Below are 22,066 nucleotides of genomic sequence, written 5' to 3' on the forward strand. Positions count from 1 at the left end.
TTTTGAGATGATGACGAGAGACCACTTTGTGTTGGATGATGATGACATGATTTGATGAGACTATTTGTATGTACATGCTATGATTACATTTGTATGTGTATGATGTGCTAAAGATTATTGTATAAAGCCTGTTCAAATACAAAAAAATATACAGAAAAAAAATCAGAAACTAATAAAACTAGCAGTAGCGAGGGGAATAAAGTTAGCAGCAGCGTGCTCTTAGCAGTAGTGCGGCTTACTTCAAAGCGCTGCAGCTATTAGCTAGCAGTAGCGCTTTCCTGTAAAGCACGCTACTGCTAACCATGTATAACAGTAGCGCGTGTTGACCCCCGCTAATACTATAAGTTAGCTATAGCGTCGTATCAGTAGCGCGGGAGCCCGTGCTACAGATACACCTAAGACCCGCGCTACTGGTAGGCTTTTCCCTAGTAGTGTATATATCTAACCTCGATTTTCTGAAAGGTGGCCAGCAGCAGCTTACTTGAGTTGGCTTTGCTCACAGTCATGCTTACAAGCTTAAAGCCAAGACACCGTGCGAACAATGGAAATGCAACTCCTGCACCATTCTTGTCCAAGACATACTGCAGAAGAATAAACGAGGAAAGTGAGAATTATCTAGTAATGGTTGACCCATTCTATGTGAGTTAGGAACAATAGTGTGATGTTACGATACTGAGATGTAGTATGTTCTTAATAATGGACGCAACTAAAGAGTAGAAGTGAATAACATGTCTGAAACACACAGAAGCTACCAAATAGATAGATACCCGAAACACTTTCTTAATTGTCTCAAAATACGGAGCCTGCTTCACAGATCCACCAGTAAACAACACACCATTCACCAAACTGAGTTTCTGCAGTAAAAGGGACAGAGGCAAAACTATCAGAAATTACTACCAACGAGATAAGTTGCAAGTAGCATTGAGCAAGCAGGGGGAACCAAGTAACCAACAGGTGATCTACTGCCCTGAGATCAAATGACTGAAGAACACAAACAATATTTATACTAGTCAGAGGCATGATAGGCTAACTGTTTAATCTAGATCTTTTCTGAACCTATTTCATCTTGATCGAAAAAAGATTTAGAGTAACATACGCTAGTTAGACAGTGAGTGAACAAGTCACCATCCACCATGCTATTCGTTCGATTGGTCATTCCTAATGTGCTTTAAAACTGGAGCAATTTTAAGTGATCAGAACAACCAAATGTTCTGTTTCTGCAGTGTTAGATAATGATCCCCGGTCGCTTCCGCATCATCACGGCGCTACCCCTCCTAGCCGACTTCAGCACCACCTGGAAACCACCAGAAAACCAGATGAATTTAGCACAGGGGACGGGAGGGGGTGGATCCATGGGGGAGCGTTACGTACCTCGTGCCCTTGTGGAAGATCTGGATGAGGCAGATCCATCGATCTGGCCGTGTGAACACTGGATGTAGATACAAATCATTTCTGCCCTTGTTCTTGCTCCCACGACACCAGAGCAGAGGAAGGATTGCAGCCATATGTGTTTGGGAGACAAAGGAGGCCGGTGGGGAGTGGGCAACGCTGAGCCGCCTCCCTTGTTGGCATCCATTCCTCCCCACCTTCTCTGACCGATGTTGCGGTCCTCCCCTCCTCCTCGCCATGTAGGGAGATCACACTGGCGAGATCCCTCGTTCCAGGGAAGTGGCACGGGAGCCGACGCCCAGATCCGCCCCATCTTCTTGCTCAGCACCAAGACGGAGAAGAGGCTGAGCGGTGTCCCGTGGATATTCTTGAGGGAGAGGGGGTGACAAGTGCGGAGAAGAGGAAGAGGAGGAGGCGGTTGTGGCTGACAGCGTGTGGGGGAGAAAGGCGGAGAGGAAGACGAGCGACCCATTGCGGGGCTGCCTTCGTTGGGAAGGAAAGGATCCAATAGGGTTGTACGCCAACAAGGAGGAAAGGATGGAGAGTTGCCCTCTCTCGTCATTGGCCACGCCGCACAGTGCGCCTCCGCCCACATGGCACACGCGAGCAACCCCCCTTGATGCGTAGCTTACTGTTTTGGATGCGTGCACCAATTGTACAATCTGATATTGTTGCCGAGCAATATAAAATTAAGCCCCGCTTAGTCACAATGGTTCAACAAGACCAATTTAGAGGCACTGCATCAGAGGATGTCGGCATGCACTCACATAATTTTACTGAGGTGTGTGACATGACACATATTATAGACAATGAACATGATGCCTTGAAGTTGCATCTATTTCCTTTCTCCTTTAGAGGAAAGGCAAAAGAATGACATTCTAGCTTTGCCTAGAGTAACTATAACTTCATGGACTGCTTGTTGTAGCAATTTTTATCTTGTTTTTATCCCTCTGAAAAAATTATGCAACTTCGTTCACATATATCTGGTTTTAAGCCAAAAGAACGTGAGCCACTAGCGCTTATGTGGGATCGCATGAAGGAGGCTATAAGAAACTGCCTCAAACATGGGATGGAAGAATGGTTAATTCTTCATTTGTTTTATAATGCTCTTAATCCCATGTCAAAGACTATGCTTGATACAAGTGCAGGAGGAACTATAATGGGAAGAACAATTGAAGAGGCCAAGAAGCTACTTGTATATGCAAGAAATACATGTCCAATGGAATGTAGAAAGGTCTACCACAAGAAAGATCAGTGCTATCTTCGAAGAGAAAGATGAGGGACTAACCACAAAGATAGATGAACTCATCAACACCATAAGAGGTAAATATTTATGCAATTACCGAAGGTGATATTAATGATGTTTACTTCATTGCTTGCAACAATTGTAATTTCAATTGGAAAAATAATGGTTATGCTCCTAGGACATTGTATCCAACTAATAACGGAGCACCCAATATTTTTAGTGGAACGAGCAACGGTAATACTTGGAAGAAACTCTCAAAACTTTTATCACTGCTCAAAGTGAGCAAGATAAAATCTTTATCGATATCTTGAAGAATCATGATAATATGCTCAGCCAAATGACCGGTAAAATTGACTGACTCACTAACGATATGCATGCTTTAGAGGAAAGAACTCGTAGCATGGAGGCACAAGTCACTAAAATTGCAGAGAGCCAAATAGTGATGCTAAGTTCGCTGAAAAGGCAAAACCTAATCCGGTTGAGAGTGTCAAGACGATGAGAAGTAGCAAAGAAGCTGCAGAGGGGCTCGACAGAAGCCATATACCCAAAGAATCATACTCTGCTGCAGACTTCATAAAAATGGTCGGACTACTGTTATGCCTTTTGCAAATTGCTCATCAGCACGCGGGTGGTTCGACGCATCAGCATACAACCATAATCCATATTTTTTTACTCTTCCCATCATGGATACCGGAGCCACACTTCTTGAACCCATGCCCAACAAGACAACAGAAGCTACAGAATCGTCCGAGCTTCTCATGGCGCACAAGATAAGCTTGGCATGCTTTTCCTCTAAGAATACTCATGTACTTTGTGAGAGGCATTCACACCTCATACCGTACCCGAACACGTACATAGTCACCACGGGTATTCCATAGTCGCATATCCAGGATCGCCCTAGCGTCTTTCATGAGCTTTCCACTATTCCTTTCTTGTAGAATCCATTCGGCAACTTGTGTATTTGCAACCATATCGACATGAACATAATGCTCACATCCTCAGCTTTGCTAAGATGTCGTATGGGTACATCAGTACCACCCAATTTCTTAACAACCAAGGGCCCCGATACATATTCTCTTCCAATCGCCCAAGCACAATGCTTGGGACAACGAAAAGATTTGGACCAATTGGGCGGAAGCGAACCTCCCGCGCTAGGTTCAAGCGGCACGCATGTCGCAGTGAACGCAGCCTGGCTAAAAGTTTTCTAAGTGTGAACCCTAGCTAGGGTTAGCCTTAGACGCTCTCATTGATATAATGATCATCCTCATCTATCTCCAGATCATCAAAGTCTTCGTCATTGAGTTCTAACTGCTCGAAGAAATCGACCAGATCGGTCTTGACGGCGATCACGCCGCCGCTGGTCTTCGATTGGGCATGAGACACGGTCGAGAGGGGATGGATTGGGGATGGGGGTAAAACTCGCTGGCGGGGTATCGTCAGAGAGGTGTAAAACCCTAGGCGCGGGCGTAAGGGAATCTTGGTTGTTGTATCTTTGTTGAGTGACTTTTTCTTTCAACGAGACAGATAATGACTTTTGTCATCATGATATTATCTGAACGATTGCACACTGAATAGATACGCTTATGACTCAGTACCGATGGTACAAACAAGTGAAACAATTTTTGTTCGAACTCTTGCATGTACGTGAAGGTATCAAAATCTCGAACGGCGCTTCCAAGCAACTTGGATTCTAGTAGACGGAGATCACCAAGCCAGAAGCTAGTTCTCCTTCCTCTCTACACGGCTCTCTTCTTAATTGCTCCGAAACTATGTACGTACGTATCACTCCTATAGCCTAGGTCCATCTCTCAAACTCATATCCGTACTCTCCTCCGCGCCGCAGTATATACTTCTGTCGTCACAGGAAGCAGCTAGCCATGGCAGTCAAAGACGAACAGCAGCAGGCGCCGCTGCACATCCTCTTCTTCCCGTTCCCAGCCCACGGCCACCTCATTCCAATCGCCGACATGGCCGCGCTCTTCGCCGCCCGCGGCGTCAGGTGCAGCATCCTCACCACGCCCGTCAACGCCGCCATCATGCGCTCGTCCGTCGACCACGCCAATGACGCTTTCGCCGGCACCGACTCCCCGGCGATCGATATCTCCGTCGCGCCTTTCCCTGACGTCGGGCTCCCGCCGGGCGTCGAGAACGGCACGGCCATTAAGTCCCAGGGCGACCGCGGCAAGTTCTTTGAGGCGGCGCAGCTGCTCCGGGAGCCCTTCGACCGGTTCTTGGTTGACAACCGCCCCGACGCGGTCGTGTCCGACAGCTTCTTCCCGTGGTCCGTCGACGCCGCCGCGGAGCACGGCGTCCCGCGCCTCGCGTTCCTCGGTAGCAGCATGTTCGCGCTGTCCTGCATCGACAGCATGCTGCGGCACGACCCGTTGGCGACTGTCCCAGACGACCCCGACGCCCTCGTTTCCCTGCCGGGCCTGCCGCACCGTGTCGAGCTGAGGCGCAGCCAGTTGATGGACCCCGCGAACGAGGCGGAACACTGGGGCTGGGCATTCTTCCAGGGCCTGAATGCCGCGGACCAGAGGAGCTTCGGCGAGGTGTTCAATAGCTTTGACGAGCTGGAGCCGGACTACGTCGAGCACTACCGCACGACGCTTGGCCGGCGCGCGTGGCTCGTCGGGCCGGTGGCACTCGCCACCAAGGACATGGCTGGGAGAGGCACCGACGCGCTCTCGCCGGACGCGGACAGCTGCATTGGCTGGCTGGATATGAAGCCGGCCGGCTCGGTGGTGTACATCTCCTTCGGCACGCTAACCAGTTTCTCGCCGGCGGAGCTGCACGAGCTCGCACGCGGCCTCGAGCTCTCAGGCATGAATTTCGTGTGGGTGATCGGCGCCGCATGCCCAGACTCTTCGGAGTGGATGCCCGAAGGCTTCGCCGAGCTGACGGCACACGGCGGCCGCGGGTTCATCATCCGAGGCTGGGCGCCGCAGATGCTCATCCTGAACCACCCTGCCGTCGGCGGGTTCCTGACGCACTGCGGCTGGAACTCGACGCTGGAGGCCGTGAGCGCCGGCGTGCCGATGGTCACGTGGCCGCGGTACGCAGATCAGTTCAACAACGAGAAGGTTATCGTGGAGTTGCTCAAGGTGGGCGTCAGCATCGGCGCCAAGGACTACGCGTCATGCGTCGAGGCCCACGAGGTGATCGGCGGCGAGGTGATCGCCGAATCCATCGGGAGATTGATGGGCAACGGCGAGGAGGGCGACGCCATGCGAAAGAAGGCCAAGGCCCTCGGTTGTAAGGCGAGGAGCGCGGTGGAGGGTGGTGGATCTTCCTACAATGCTGTTGGCCGGCTGATAGACGAGTTGACGGCCCGCCGGAGTTCCGTGAAGGTTGGAGTTCCGTAAAGAGAAACTCTTGCTCTCTGCTTCTCGGGAGGCACAACTCATGTCATGCCAAGTCAAGCTATAGCATGGCTCCAAACATGATACATACCATGGAGGACGTCCAAGTCTTGCCGGCTTGGCCTGCCGCCATGTTTCGTTACATGGAGATGGAGTTTTCTGTTTCGGCATCTCACAGACTTGTGACACTGAAACTCTTCTTCTTCTTTTTATAAATTGGGAAACACTTTGTTTGTTTTTGTGAAAGTAATGAAACTCTACACTTTTGTTTCCTTTTATTTTACAATTTTGTACTTCTGATCATGTGAATCTACTCACAAACTTGCTAACCTGCCATATTCATGCATATATATGGAGCATGTGTTTCTCAAATCTTCTGAAATATGAAAAAATTGGAACTCTGAAGTCTGAAGTCATTATCTTACGGAAAAAGCTTACCTTCACCCGACCGATCACGCGCGCCACGTCCGCCGGCTCCGCACCTGTTGGATCGTTTGTTGATCGGACGGATGAGGGCATCCCCGCTTCCGCGTCACGCGCGTCCATTTTTTCTGAAACAGAGCCCTTGTTTCAGGAAAGCATTTCTGCAACTGGCAGCTCCATCGTCTCGTGTCTCTGGGAGGGCGACGCTTCTGGATTTGGGAGGCCGGCGGGCCAGCGGTGCAGGGCGTTGGGCAACCGGGCATATCCAGTGCGGTGGCGACGGCGACGGGCTTGTCCGTGGCCGACGTCGACTCCAGCAGGTATGGATCTAAGATCCCCCATCCCTTTCCCCCCGCATTCTGGCGATTCTGTAGGCGTTCATGGAGGTTCTCCCCGGTGCGGCTAGATCCGTAGGGGGTGGCATATCCACCGAGATGACGACAACGGCGAGACTAGAAGGGAGACGGCTGGTTTGTTGGATCTGTGTCAACGAGCCATCCCCAACCATCATCAACGTCGTCCTGTAGCATTTGTTACGGCTGGAGCCGTATCTGCCGTTTCTCGTCATTCACTGTTGCCGCCGTCCTGGAGGAGCGTCTGCGTCCTTGGCTCTCGCCTCCTCGAGCTCAGACGCAACAATAGATTTGTTGCAATTTTTGCAACAAGGGTCATGTTGCAGAAAATTAGACGCTGCAGGAGATCCTGTTGTAATTTTTGCAACAAGGGTCTTGTTGTAGAAAATTAGACGCAACGGAAGATGTTGTTGCAATTTTTTCAACAATGATCTTGTTGCAGAAAATTAGATGCGTGAAAGATGTTGCAGAAAAGTAGACGCGGCGGGAGATGTTGTTGCAATTTTTGTAAGAGTCTTGTTGCAGAAAATTAAAGAAGAAGTTTTGCAACATGGGTCCTGTTGCAGAAATTTGTAGAAGATGAGGTTCCACAACAAATGTCTTGTTGCAGGAAATCAGAGAAGACCAGATCTTGCAACAAGAGCATCATTGCAGGAAATTAGAGATGAGGACTGAACGGCCCACGTGACGTAATCAAACGGCTCGCGGGGCGGCGGATATTTTTAAAAGATCCACCGGCCGACGCGTACCGGGAATTCTGTTTTAGAAACTGAGCGCCTGTTGCAGAAAGTAGGGAGGTGGTTATGCGCGTGTGATGGTTAGATCAGACGGCTGTCGGGGCGCTAATCCAACGACGCTCCATGCGGCGGATGTTTCTAATCCAACTACATCACATAATGCAGTAGAGAACCGGAGGAGGTTTGGGGGAAATCGGACGTTCACCTTTCCCACTTGTTAGTTGAACTATATCTCCCTACACACCATGTGTTTTTTCCTCTAGGTTCACATGGCCCACTATGATGTCTGGATTTGATGTCCACAGTTGAATGACCAGTTTCTCAATTGCAATCTGCGGACACGTCCAAACATGTCTGCGGACATTTGATGTCTCTATTTTGATACATGTCCAGTGGCGTAGCTAGGTGTCCGAGGGACGGGACCACTCTGTTTCCCTTTTGTTTATATATTGCAATTAAAAAATCAAATTTCAAAAAAAATCAAATTCAAATGGAAGTTCTCCTGCTGGACCACTCTAGCTTATTGGGCTGGCTACCCTACTGTGCATGTCAGTGGAGTTGCCATAACATTAGTCGAATGATGAGGCCTACTCCCTCCATCCGGTAAAGAGTGTATGTTTGGTTTTAAAATTTGTTCATAAAAAGTGTACTTCTATCTTTTCAATGCACTTTAAAATAGAAAAAAATCTCATCACACGGTAATCAGGATCAATAACATTTTACACATGGTCTTTTAAATTTCTATAGGCACTTAGATCATTGGGGGTTGGTAATTAAAAAGGAGAAAGGAGAGAGATGATGGCTTGCATATTTCCAATGCAGTTTTTACTCAACTCCGTAATTTGTCCTAAAACTTCTATATGTATAATTTTCACCGGACGAAGGGAGTACACGGCTGTTAATGTGTTGTTGCGAGTTGGTTGCCAACGACTCTGCTGAGCTATAACTTACGTTATATATACAACAAACCAAAGTAGGACGCACACCTAGCCGCCGCCTCCAAAAACCCTAGCTTTCTGCCTCCCACCGGCGCCGGTGCCGGTCCATCCCGTCTCCAGTGGCCCTATGGCCATGGAGGCGGAGTGGATCTCGGCCCTTGCCGGTGGGAGGGCTCCGCTTTTAGATCTTTTTTCAAGCTTTGTTAGGGTTTGTGTCCTGCTCAGGAAGGCGAGACGGTGGCGGCTCCCTGAAGATGGAATAAAGGTCTCCCCGCCTAGCCCCCATTTCAGTGATGCGTTTTGCATCGTTGGTGGGTGTGTGGAGTTGTGTCTCCGGCGGATCTGTCTTTGGTGGATTTGCTCGGATTTGTTCGTCGTTCGTCTTCGTTCTTGTGTTTTCAGGTTGGATCCTTTTGATCTACACTCTTCATCCGTGGCGGTTGCTGTTCTGGTGCGTTGGTTCTACGGGGCCTTAGCACGATGACTTCCCGAATGTCTACTACAACAAGGATTGCCCGGCTCCAGCGAGGGAGGGGCGATGACAGCGGCGCGCCTTCGGCTCGCTTCAGTGCTTGTAGTCGTCGCTAGGTGGTCTACGGATCTGGATGTAATTTTTAATATTTCTAGTGTTCGTTGTACTACCATGATTAAAGATGAATAGATTGGAAGTTTTTCCCGCAAAAAAATGTGTTGCTAGGCCTAGTCAACAAAAACGTATGACGCACGGCCAGGACAACCACAATGACCCTCGCAAAAAAAAGACGAAATCACTAATTAAGGAGTACTCGTTGCAAAGAACACTCCATTTTCTCAGGTCACGACAAGTAGCGCACATGCAGCGCGCCACTTGTCGCAACCTGGGAGTTTTTCCCTTTTTTCGTAGATTCGTTTATTCAAAACGTTTTATCTCTTAAACCGTACGTTCAAATCTCAAACCGTTTTCACCATTGGATTCCTCGCGTCGAGATCTTCAGAACTAGATCCCATGTTGATAGGTTTTGACGAACTTTTTTTCACGAAAAAACCAAGCCGGGAGCATGATTTTTTCCCTTTCCGAAAGAGGCACGCCCGTGCCTCTCGCGAAATCACAACCATGCCTCTCGTGGAAGCAAAACCGTGACTCTCGTGGAAAGAAAAAAAACAGAAAACACGTTTTTTTCCTTTCCGAAAGAGGCACGTCCGTGACTCTCGCGAAAGCACAACCGTGCCTCTGGCAAAAGCAAAACCGTGACTCTCGCGAAAGAAAAAAAAACAGAAAACGCGTATTTTTTCCCTTTCCGAGAGGCACGGCCATGACTCTCACGAAAGCACAACCTCTCGCGGAAGTAAAACCGTGACTCTCGCAAAAGAAAAAAAACAAAAAACGCGTTTTTTTTTCGTTTCCCAAAGGCACGGCCGTGACTCTCGCTAAAGCACAACCGTGCCTCTCGTGAAAAAAAAGTGACTTTTCACGAAAGAAGAAAAAAGTAAACGCGTTTTTTCGCGCAAAAATTTTTTTGGTCGAAACGCTAAGGAAGACCGGGGAAAACCCAAAATGTCGAAAAAAACCAGGAAAAAAACCGTTTAAAAAGCCAAAAACGCGTGCGGAAAAATAAAAAAAATAAAATCTGGAGGGAGCGTCCAGAGCGCGATACGTGACGAATGGCTGAGAGCGCGCGAAGTGGCGCTGATCGTTGCGAGGCTCCCGAAGGAGCGCTCGTTAACTAGTTGCTCCAAAAAAAAGGACAACCACAATGAGGGACGACCACGTAGGGTTCTCCTAACCAGGGCCCGTTAGGCGAACGACGGCCATGCACGCACCAGAGTTGGGCTGGCCCAGCTACGCCTGGTTGACCGCTTGATAGGTGGACCGGTTGACCATTGACTTGTTAACCGTTGACTTCTGAAAACTGGTACAAAAAGAAATTAAAAAATTAAAGAAAAAATCATGGGTTTAAAAACCACTCATAAATTGAAAAAAGTTCACGTATATGAAAAGGTTCAATATTTCAAAAAAAGTTGGCACAATTTGAACAAAATCTTGGATTTGAAAATGTTAATGCATATGAAAAATGTTCAAGGGTTTGAAAAAGAATATGGATTTCAAAAAAATATTACATTTTAAAATAGTACCTAAATAGAGAAAAGTTCACAAATTTATAAAAATTTCACAAAAAATGAAAATAAGTTCGTAAATTTTCGAAAGTTCATGAAATATGGAAAAGTTCACAAATTTGAAAAAAAATCACGAAATTCAAAATAGATCATGCATCTAAAAAGGGAAAAGGGAAATGAAAAAAACATAAATGAAGTTCATTTTTTAAGAATGTTTAAGCTTTGAAAAACTTTTGTGAATTTAAGAAAATCACGAATTTGAAAAAATCGTGAATTTATAAAAAAATGAAATAAATCTAAAATATATAATAGAAAAGAAAAATCATACTCTAAAAAAACAGTTGAACAAGATTCTGACGTGAGCGACATACCTTCGGCGAGAAAGAAAAGTGTTAAATGGCCCGAGCCCAAGGTAGTGGGAAGGGTGTGCGCCGGTTTGCCAAACACCTATAACTTTTTGTAGCAGTCCCAAACACCTACTCCCTCCGTCCATGAATAAGTGTATGTCTGCCATTTAAAAATTGTTCATAAAAGAGTGTACTTCTATCTTTTCAATGCATCTCTAATCCTAATGGAGCAGTTGGTAGTCTTCGCCGGTCAATTTTCGTCCCACCAGAGACGGTTAATTTTCGTCCTCAATCCCACCTCCCGCAACCCAGCGATTCCCCCCTTCGCCCTCGAGACCGAAAAAAAATCGGTATGCTACCACAATGCCAGTTGTGAAACACTACGGTTCATCGACAGAAAATCGTCCTTAAAAAACCTACGACGGGTAACCTACGAAAATTAGCAAGACGTTGCACGTGCGTTGCGAACGAGCGAGCGAAGCCGTTGCCACGTGCGTTGCGAACGAGCGAGCGAAGCCTTTGCCCTCGAGCGACGCCACACCAGATCCTTCGCCCTCGCAGCCGCCGCCGATCCCCTCCCTCAAATGCCGCCGCCCGTCGCTGCCGCCCCCGCCACCTCCCGTCGCGGCTCCTTCGCCCTCGCAGCCACCGCCGATCCCCTCCCTCAAACGCCGCCGCCCGTTGCTGCCGCCCCCGCCACCTCCCGTCGCGGCCGCCCCCGCCACCTCCCGTCACGGGCAGGCGGGAGGAGCCCTGCCCGGCCATGGCGACACCACCGGCGGCCTCCTCCTCCCCCTCACCTTCTCTCCCTCTCCCAAGGGAGGGAAGGGAATGGAAGGGATCTGATTGGAGCGGTGGATCTGCGCCCTTGCCATCTCTTCTTTTCTTCACGATTCCAGGAGGAGATCAAAGTGGGACGTAGACGAGCAGGAGCGCCGCGTCCGCGACAGCGATGAACGACGACCCAGGTAACGCTATCTCCCTGCCCTCGCCCCAACCCATCTTCTCCCCGTAGCCTGTACTCACGCGCCCCCAGGTTCTCCTCTCCCATGGCTGGGACACCAACTGGTGGCGCAACGGACAGCGGGAGATCGGCTGGTGGCAACGGATGGCAGGAGGCCGCAGGACCGTGCGAGGAGCAGGTAACCGGAGGATGTCGCCGGTGGAAATCTGGCAAGTGGCGGCGGCATAGAGGGCTTATGGTTTGATGTTGGTCTTTTTACCTATAGCACTGAATTTCATGTATAGGTTGTGCTGATCCTAAGATTGCCAAAAACTGCTTCGTAAAAATCACCCAGGTCTGCTTTTTATTGTGATTATGCAAATTGCTCGAAACCTGAGTTGTCCTATTTTGTTGATGAAGGAATTGAAATCTGAAGACATGGTGATTTTTACCCAATGGGTTATGCCCTTGAGCACGAAGAGCTTTTGAACTCTGAGGTAATCTTTTGTAATGTGAGCCACGATTTTGTTGCTTCTCCAATAGTAGGTGTGGTTTGTCAACCACTATTTTACACACATTTGTCCAGTTCAACTTTTTTACCATTTGCAATGCCCGGTGCGAGTGAACATGTATCACGCTATGTTTTATTCCATTAAATCATGTAGGGAAAATGCATTGTAAGTTTGGATAATTTCATTGTAGCAAAATTGGTTGAGCCCACCCCAAAATATTCATGTTTGCATCAGATACAATTTCCAGTAGATAAAATGATTCGTAAATAATGGTGGGGCATGGTATTTGGCGTGTACGACAATACTGTTACAGTCAATTTTATTTTTAGAAATGTATGATGATAGGTTTCCATGTTTTATTTCCAGGTTCAGGACCACGCGTGCTTCTCACATTTATTGAGACAGAGAGTATTAATCAAAAGCGGTTCAAGTTTCCACAATGAGCTATACATCATCTAAACTCACATGGATATACCAGGTCTGCCTTTCCCTACAATTTAAGCCTTTGTTTTGGCAGGTATCAGTCACCTGGTGCTAAACTTGGTGCTTAATGATCAACTAGAACAAAGTTTCATAGCCTTCCAGATTTGTCAAATCTACAATAACAGGATAATTCCTGTTAGACATGTTATTCTATTGGTACATGTCATATAACAAAATTCTTGTATTTTGGAAGGAGAAAACATTGAGTGGAGCAATTATGCAATTCAAGTGGCATGGTCATCAAAGGTTTTGTTTTTTCTTAATCGTGACATGTGTTAATATTGTGCAAATCAGAATATCATTTTTTAGGTTTGCAAATAAAATTAACCTGAATAAAGTATTTTAAACTTAGTGAGCATAATAGTGTTTTGTAGTGTGAGGATAATAAGGTGTAGTGAGGCTGCTGCTCACCGGTGGCTCGCCGGCCATCCGAGAGCCAGAATTGCGGCCCCACGCGAGGGAAAGATCAGCGTTGCTGCAACCACGGCAGGACACCCACCATGCGCGTACCATACAGGCAGCATCAGCCTCACTTCACCTTGGATGACATGACGATTATGAAATATTCAGTCATCCCCCTTGGGTCTACCTGTTGGACACTTGGACCTACTCATGTGTTTGAGGTAATGCTTGAATAAAATAGCTATGCAAATTTTTATTTCTTTTCAGATGAATGAGGAGATTTGGTAATGCTTAAAGAAAAGATCTACTCTATGGTTGTTTCTCTGCAGATGATTGTGCAGAAAAGCTGAAAAACGGGATAAAATTCTATGTGAGAGATGACCGCTAAAGGTACTTAATTTTGGTAGCTAATGTTGTGTGCAGATTTCTTTCTACAAGATGTGGGTGTAAATTCTTATTGTTGCAATGATGCAGTAGCAGTGGCGCAAGGTCGACAATTTTTTACTTCCATATATTCAGTCCTTGCATGCATTTTCTGAGTATGTTCACGATTAGTATGCAGGTTATTTGTTTCCCCAGTATGGACCGCGACATAGGGAAAGATTAGCATTGCTGCAACCATGGCAAGACACCCACCATGCGTGCACCTTACAAGTTGCAGCAGCTTCACTTGGTTGTCAATGACATATCGAGTATAAAATAGATAGCTAGCTGCAAGCATTGCTCCTCCCCGCCCGACAGAACAAACTTTTGCAACATGCCCTTTTCTCCTCTGCCCCATTCCAGCCATCCCTCCATCTATCTGTTGGACTTGCTCACCTTGTGTTTGGGGTAATGCCTAATGAAAATAGATAGCAATGATTATTTCTTTTCACATGATTGTGGTGATTTAAAATCTAAGAACATATCCTTTGGTGCTGAATTTAGGATACAGTGCATGCCATATTATTAAATCCCATACAACAGAGTCTTAGGTATTTTATTTTCTGACCAAATTATGATTTTTACTGCAAAATCAAATTATGAATGCTTAATCTAAGGTATTTCTTACTCTGTTTGATCTAGGTTTCTATCAATTATTACCTGCCTTTTGAATTTTATTTTGTGGTGATTTTTCTTCTGAGTTATGTTGAGGTGAATGTAGCTGTTGGTCATACTTTAACCACATGTCAATTGCAGGAGTGCGACGCCACCATCCTGTGCCACAAACCATACCAAGAATGGCGGGTTATGGATAGAGTTCATTTGATCCATCTGATAAAAATACCTATTGGGGAATAAGCATGAAAAGTAATCAACCACTCTTTCCGCAGTGGAGTTCGGGTATGCCTGCTCCTCTATTTATTTGACTATTGTTAGATTGGTTCATCCTGGTATGACATGTTAATGAAGGTGTTGTTTCATTCCTCATACGATCTGGATACCTTTCAATTGATTAGTTCTTCTTTTGGATTACTCTATATTAATTCCCTATGTCTATATTATGTTCCTCAAGACTGAGTAAGAAAATTATTTTGTTGATATTAGTTTCAAGGGAACATGGTACCCTACGACACAGGAAGATTACTGAAAATCAGTTCAAAATCTAATCAAGTCTAATCTTCTCTGTTGTCTGTACTGCAGCCGTGATGATCAGAAGTTTAGGACCACACTGTAGTCAAGAAAAAGGAATGATCTTCGTAAGCTACACCCTTTCGATCCCAATCTTACCTTTTTTTAATTAGTTTTGTTAGTGCTTCCATTACTTTCTGTTAAAATATGCTTAATGGGCTAGAGACTGTATATTTTCAGAAAGTTATAGTGTGTGGTATGTTTGCTGAACTTGTGATGACGGTTCTTCAGGCAGGACTTTCGTCCCTATATTTTAACTTTGAACATCATTATATTTAGATAAATGATGTGTTTACTGAATTAGCGTTGTTTAATTTTTGAAGTTATGCCTTTCGTAATATTGCATTCTAGATAGGCAAAAAGATATAGGAATTAAATTTTGCGGCTCTAGCATAAATGTTTATCACCACGGTGACATTTATTTTTCAATTTAGATAAGAAAAAAGAGATAAGTATTGAACAAAGAGTAGAGAGGATAAGAGCATTGTAGTTCAGCGTGGTTCATGCCAAAGACGGTGATACATATAATTTCTTAGGATAGTGCAAATTCATTGATGATGCAGCGGAAGTAACACAAGTTCTGCTAGAATTTCTCTCACATAACATGGATAGAGGTGAGTTTTGCATAATCCATCTCAGTAACAAGCTTGCATTGAGTTATTCTTTTCAAGAAGCTTACCATGCACAACTACAGGATACTTGTAGTTCTCAGTGGCAATTGATAGCTACATTCTTCAATGGGAGACCTAGCATGCCTTGAGTACAACAATACATGATCTTCTGGAAACAAACTGTTCATGATTGACGCATAATATGTCCTCTGTCCGCATTTTAATTATTTATATTAATATTCTGGTTATCACTGCAGGAGTTGAAATGGATTTGATGAGGGAAGTCTGCAATGCAGACTGTGTTAAGTGTACCCGCTCCAGATTTCATCGACAGTAAATGGTCCACTGCTATCGGCAGGTGCCTTCTTGCACTCTTCTGACCCAGATTTGGCATGTTTTTCATTTTCTACTATCATCGCGTAGTTGCACAAAAATACGTAAGAGCATGGCTCAAAACCCACAGAGAGGCACAACTTTGAAATGGTTTTATTTAAACAATGAAACAATGTTATTTGACTGAAAATCTATAGTATATTTTGATTATGGGGACACAGCTGAAATGTATACACCAAGAAAACATAACTCTCTTCAGTTGAATTTTAAATTCATGTTGTGGAAATCAAATCCATTTCAAATTCCATGATTTCGGCTAGAATGATTAATGCTACGCCGCTGCTGATGCCAAAGGTTGTGACACTTTTTTAATGATAGTGCAAATTGATTGATGATGCAGCGCAAGTAGTACAAGTTCATCATGTCCACTGCCCATCCATGAATTGTTTTACGATTGTTTTTCCCGTTGCAATACACGGGCACATTGTAGGAGGAATATGCATGCGTTGGTGGGTGCTGGAGATTCCCTGCAATACCCGAGGATCCGATGGCGAGCCGTAGGTCGGGGAAGTCGTCGGCATACATATAAGGAGATGGAGGTGGAAGTGGCGGTGGAGGGAGACGGGCATTCACTACTCGTCGGAGGGTGAGGGCATGGAGGACAACCGGCACGACAATTACCACGCCTTCCTCCCGTCGAATCACTCAAGCACGACGTCCTGGTCCTCTCTATCCATTGGCCCCCTCCAACATCTACCACGATGACCACATGTTGTTTGCGTAGCAGCAACGGCGGCCATCCATGATCTTCTTTTGTGCCGACCTGCTAGAAACAGGTACATGCGCCGGCCTCCATGGCAAGGTAGTGCAGTTAGATGTTGCAATGGATCCATTCGTTTGAGATCATCTAATTTGTTTTCTCGTTTTTCATCAGGTTGGGCTATAGACAACTAGAGATTGGTCACCTGTCTAGCAGCTCTTTTCTGAAAACAAAGCCCAGGTCTATGTGTTCAAAATCATGAAGGAGGATGTCAAAGTGTTTCTGCAGCGCATCAGGTCTATGTTTTCCATTGCCCTGGACTTGCGTGTAATAGTACATAGAGTTTAGTCTGATTCTAAAGAAATATATGGCTATCTGATTTTAAAGAACAAGAGAAGAAAATATAGATATGCATCTTCACGTGTGTGCATTAAATTCGTTTTGATTCTGTTAATCTTTTTTGTTGCAGGCGGAAGAAAAAGCAACATGAAGTTCCCGTCTACATCAAACTGCTTTCACTTATATTCTGCCGAATTTGTTCCATCTATAGGACAGTACATGGAGATTATCTATAAGGGTTATGTCCCGTACAAGGATATTATCTTATAGGACAGGCATATCAGCCCCCATTCAGACATAGCAGATATTCAACAGAAGAAGTTCCTCCACTGCTACTGGCCAAACTCTAAGCAAAAAGACCTTCCACTTTCCTTGCTAATGGTGAGCAACTCAAAGATGGCTACAAGGTTACACTTAATATTTACTCTCTGAATAACATATTATTTATTTGACCAATACATGTATAAATGCCTTGAGAGAACATGTATATATAGCTGCATATATGTTATATCTGAACAATGGCAGATTTGACCATTAATTACATGTATATACTTGCTAGGAGAGAACGTGTATAGCTTTCAGTTAAGCTTTTCGATCATTAAGCTGTTACTTTCTCATCTTATTTCTAGGTAGAAACATTATTGGTGTTCTTCAGCTTAATTTTGAAACATGAACACCATCATGTCTTCATCGCTAAAAGTGACATTCTTTCCCATTAATCTGTGCACTCGAAAATTATTCAAATATATATTTCCACTTGGTAGTTTTCATATGTCCAATGGTCTGACGGGTGTGCATTTTCAGGAGAATTAGCAAACCTTTTTCCAGTCATCTGGTCCATGTAGATACCAAGTGCTATTTGAAATGAAAATGCAGTTGGCTGCCAATTTTATCTTGTGTGTATGACTGAATTATTTTGTCCTGTTAGTTTTATGTCTATATATGCAGTCTGGTCAGTATATGGATATTTTATTAAGTGGAGAAGTTTGGTACTCTGAGTAAGCACTCGATTCCTTGTTAGGTCCTGCTAGATTGATCTTTAAGGGATCATTTTAGTCCGTTCTCCGACCAAACACATTACAAACGGGCAGGAAATGATTCTTTTCCGATCCACCTCGATCTCCTTCCGGATCCATTCCTGATTCTCTACTCCTAATGTATGACTTGGTAGCCTCGCCTCCATGTTTTTTTCGTCTGTTTTTTTGTCTCACCTCTCATTGGTTTTTATCTCTTTATTTACAAAAAATATGGGAGCCCATACATAGTTCGTTCGCTCGACCCTCTCGCACGACCTCTCGCTCACATCGATTTCTTGCCAACTTTCAAAAAAAGTATGTCAAGCATCAACCACACCGATTTGTATCCAAAGAAAGCACACCTTTCGGATCTGGTTTTTATTACCGATTTTTCTTGCCATACGGTAGGAGGCTATATCCCACCTAATCAATATCTTCCGACAAAAATTTCTTGCGCCCATACATCGATTCTAGAAATCTCGGATCTCACTTATTTTATTGATCTGATTCTGAAGCCCACCTCTTTCTTGCAGGGGAGAGGCGCCATACTTAACGCAGGTGATGGCAAAGTATCTCAAGTTTGCATACCAATGATATTTATCGGACTCGAAAGATGATGCATCCATTCAAATTGGGTAACGCTTCTACATGGCATTCGGTGTAACCTGCCAAATATCTCTTAGGCATAACTGATTATTATTTTTAAGTATGGACCCAAATAATTCACCCATGACATGTTCTTGAAATTAATTTATTCTACTGATTATTCAGAACATGAGTGTTAGATTTTGTAGTCCAAAATGATGATAATGAAGTTGAGAGAAGAGAGTATGCCTACGATCTATGAACATGATGTGTGACAAGAGATGGTATGACTTCTTCAGAGAACCATCTTGATCCTTCTTTTATCTTCATATATGGCCAAGCATTGATATATTGTGGTGCGGAAGGTCACGAGCGCTAGAGATTGTGGCACTATTTAGAGGGTTGGGCGGCGGTAGAGGCGGCAACTCGGGTAGAGGGAGGTAGTAGTGTGTGACAACATTTGCTGACTGTTGATGGCGGTGGCAAGTGGTTTCGTAGGTAGAGGTGGGCGGGTCAATAGAGTCGACGGAGAAAAAAGTATGAAGAGGGAGGAAGAAGAGTACTAGAAGCAGCGGGTGTTGGCGGCGGAGGAGAGACAAGGGGTTAGCGGTCTCGAGTGCAGGGTGCGGGATGTCGTGGGCACTAAAGATGGTGGTAGATTTTAGGGGGACGACTGGCATCAGCATTGATAGAGGTGGTGACTTGAGCAAGTGGCGACGTGTGGCAACACTTGCCGGCTGTAGGGTGGCTGTGGCATGTGCTTAGGCATGGAGAGGCGGGCGGGTCGACAGAGTGTCTAATAAAAAAATCTGCGACTACGGGACGAAGACGAAGAACTAAAGGCGGGTCATCGTTGGATGAGAAGGGGCAGGGGATTAACAGATTTGAAGGTAGGGTACAAGATATCTCAGGTGGCGGAGATGGTGGTAGTGTTTAGAGGGATGCCGACACATCATGTTACAGCATTTCGTTTGCACCATCCATCCGGAGCAATCACGAAAATTAGAAGAAATTGGTGGAACTATGTTAGAAAGATCTATTTGGGTGAAGAGATGAGGAATAATGTAGTTCATGACGGTCACTTTCATCGTCTACGTATTGTCAGCCTTGTCGGCATAGGAACACATAGAGTGTGTGGGGAACGTAGTAATTTCAAAAAAAATCCTACGCACACGCAAGATCATGGTGATGCATAGCAACGAGAGGGGAGAGTGTTGTCCACGTACCCTCGTAGACCGACAGCGGAAGCGTTATCACAACACGGTTGATGTAGTCGTACGTCTTCACGATCCGACCGATCAAGTACCGAACGTACGGCACCTCCAAGTTCTACACACGTTCAGCTCGATGACGTCCCTCGAACTCCGATCCAGCCGAGTGTTGAGGGAGAGTTTCGTCAGCACGACGGCGTGGCGACGACGATGATGTTCCACCGACGCAGGGCTTCGCCTAAGCTCCGCGACGGTATTATCGAGGTGTAATCTGGTGGAGGGGGGCACCGCACACGGCTAAAATATCGTATATCAAGTGTGTTCTTAGGTGCCCCCCGCCCCCGTATATAAAGGAGCAAGGGGGAGGCCGGCTGCCCTAGGCGCGCCAAGGAGAGAGGGGGAGTCCTCCTCCTAGTAGGAGTAGGACTCCCCTTTCCTAGTCCTACTAGGAAAGAAGGGGGGAAGGAAAGAGAGGGAGAGGGAGAGGGTAAAGGGGCTGCGCCCCCCTCTCCTAGTCCAACTAGGACGCCCCTTGGGAGGGGGCGCGCCACCTCCTGGCTGCTGCCCTCTCTCTCCCCTCAAGGCCCACCAAGGCCCAATACTTCCCCGAGGGGTTCCGGTAACCCTCCGGCACTCCGGTTTAATCCGAAACTTCTCCGGAACACTTCCGGTGTCCGAATATAGTCGTCCAATATATCAATCTTTACGTCTCGACCATTTCGAGACTCCTCGTCATGTCCGTGATCACATCCGGGACTCCGAACAACCTTCGGTACATCAAATCACATAAACTCATAATATAACTGTCATCGTAACTTTAAGCGTGCGGACCCTTTGGGTTCGAGAACTATGTAGACATGACCGAGACACCTCTCCGGTCAATAACCAATAGCGGGACCTGGATGCCCATATTGGCTCCCACATATTCTACGAAGATCTTTATCGGTCAGACCGCATAACAACATACGTTGTTCCCTTTGTCATCGGTATGTTACTTGCCCGAGATTTGATCGTCGGTATCTCGATACCTAGTTCAATCTCGTTACCGGCAAGTCTCTTTACTTGTTCCGTAATACATCATCCCGCAACTAACTCATTAGTCACAATGCTTGCAAGGCTTATAGTGATGTGCGTTACCGAGTGGGCCCAGAGATACCTCTCCGACAATCGGAGTGACAAATCCTAATCTCGAAATACGCCAACCCAACAAGTACCTTTGGAGACACCTGTAGAGCACGTTTATAATCACCCAGTTACGTTGTGACGTTTGGTAGCACACAAAGTGTTCCTCCGGTAAACGGGAGTTGCATAATCTCATAGTCATAGGAACATGTATAAGTCATGAAGAAAGCAATAGCAACATACTAAACGATCGGGTGCTAAGCTAACGTAATGGGTCATGTCAATCACGTCATTCTCCTAATGAGATGATCCCGTTAATCAAATGACAACTCATGTCTATGGCTAGGAAACATAACCATCTTTGATTAACGAGCTGGTCAAGTAGAGGCATACTAGTGACACTATGTTTGTCTATGTATTCACACATGTATTATGTTTCCGGTTAATACAATTCTAGCATGAATAATAAACATTTATCATAAGGAAATATATAATACTTTATTATTGCCTCTAGGGCATATTTCCTTCAGTCTCCCACTTGCACTAGAGTCAATAATCTAGATTACATAGTAATGATTCTTACACCCATGGAGTCTTGGTGCTGATCATGTTTTGCTCGTGGAAGAGGCTTAGTCAACGGGTCTGCTACATTCAGATCCGTATGTATCTTGCAAATTTCTATGTCTCCCACCTGGACTAAATCCCGGATGGAATTGAAGCGTCTTCTGATGTGCTTGGTTCTCTTGTGAAATCTGGATTCCTTTGCTAAGGCAATTGCACCAGTATTATCACAAAAGATTTTCATTGGTCCCGATGTACTAGGTATGATACCTAGATCGGATATGAACTCCTTCATCCAGACTCCTTCATTCGCTGCTTCCGAAGCAGCTATGTATTCCGCTTCACACGTAGATCCCGCCACGACACTTTGCTTGGAACTGCACCAACTGACAGCTCCACCGTTCAATGTAAATACGTATCCGGTTTGCGATTTCGAATCGTCTGGATCAGTGTCAAAGCTTGCATCAACGTAACCCCTTACGATGAGCTCTTTGTCACCTCCATATATGAGAAACATATCCTTAGTCCTTTTCAGGTATTTCAGGATGTTCTTGACCGCTGTCCAGTGATCCACTCCCGGATTACTTTGGTACCTCCCTGCTAAACTTATAGCTAGGGACACATCAGGTCTGGTACACAGCATTGCATACATGATAGAGCCTATGGCTGAAGCATAGGGAACATCTTT

General features: G+C 45.6%; 1 protein-coding gene, 1 long non-coding RNA gene and 1 other non-coding gene across 6 annotated transcripts; 2 read left to right on the top strand and 1 right to left on the bottom strand.

The window, feature by feature from the left end:
* Positions 1–25: 25 nt before the first annotated feature.
* LOC109783439 (uncharacterized) lies at positions 26–1,876 on the bottom strand. The gene is made up of 4 exons (XR_012183358.1): positions 1,372–1,876; positions 1,097–1,294; positions 768–854; positions 26–581 (listed from the first exon to the last, which is right to left on the bottom strand). It is a non-coding gene; the product is annotated as an uncharacterized protein (transcript).
* A 2,629-nt stretch (positions 1,877–4,505) lies between these two features.
* Positions 4,506–6,000, top strand: LOC109783438 (anthocyanin 3'-O-beta-glucosyltransferase-like). Its single transcript, XM_073506132.1, has 2 exons — positions 4,506–5,187; positions 5,293–6,000. The coding sequence occupies exons 1-2, from the start codon at positions 4,513–4,515 to the stop codon at positions 5,998–6,000; spliced, it is 1,383 nt and encodes a 460-aa protein (XP_073362233.1). The 5' UTR covers positions 4,506–4,512.
* A 5,460-nt stretch (positions 6,001–11,460) lies between these two features.
* LOC120962939 (uncharacterized) lies at positions 11,461–18,730 on the top strand. Of its 4 annotated transcripts, none has more exons than XR_012183362.1 (11): positions 11,461–11,857; positions 11,926–12,329; positions 12,711–13,450; positions 13,559–13,619; positions 14,409–14,552; positions 14,853–14,908; positions 15,709–15,809; positions 16,275–16,620; positions 16,719–16,840; positions 17,014–17,290; positions 18,433–18,730. It is a non-coding gene; the product is annotated as an uncharacterized lncRNA (long non-coding RNA). The 4 variants fall into 4 exon arrangements; XR_006662411.2 differs by having other exon boundaries at positions 17,014–17,264; XR_006662409.2 differs by lacking the exon at positions 18,433–18,730 and having other exon boundaries at positions 11,926–12,098; positions 12,253–12,329; positions 17,014–17,478.
* Positions 18,731–22,066: the final 3,336 nt, after the last annotated feature.

The sequence above is a fragment of the Aegilops tauschii genome, chromosome 1, assembly GCF_002575655.3.
Source record: "Aegilops tauschii subsp. strangulata cultivar AL8/78 chromosome 1, Aet v6.0, whole genome shotgun sequence".
NCBI classification, from domain to species: domain Eukaryota; kingdom Viridiplantae; phylum Streptophyta; class Magnoliopsida; order Poales; family Poaceae; genus Aegilops; species Aegilops tauschii.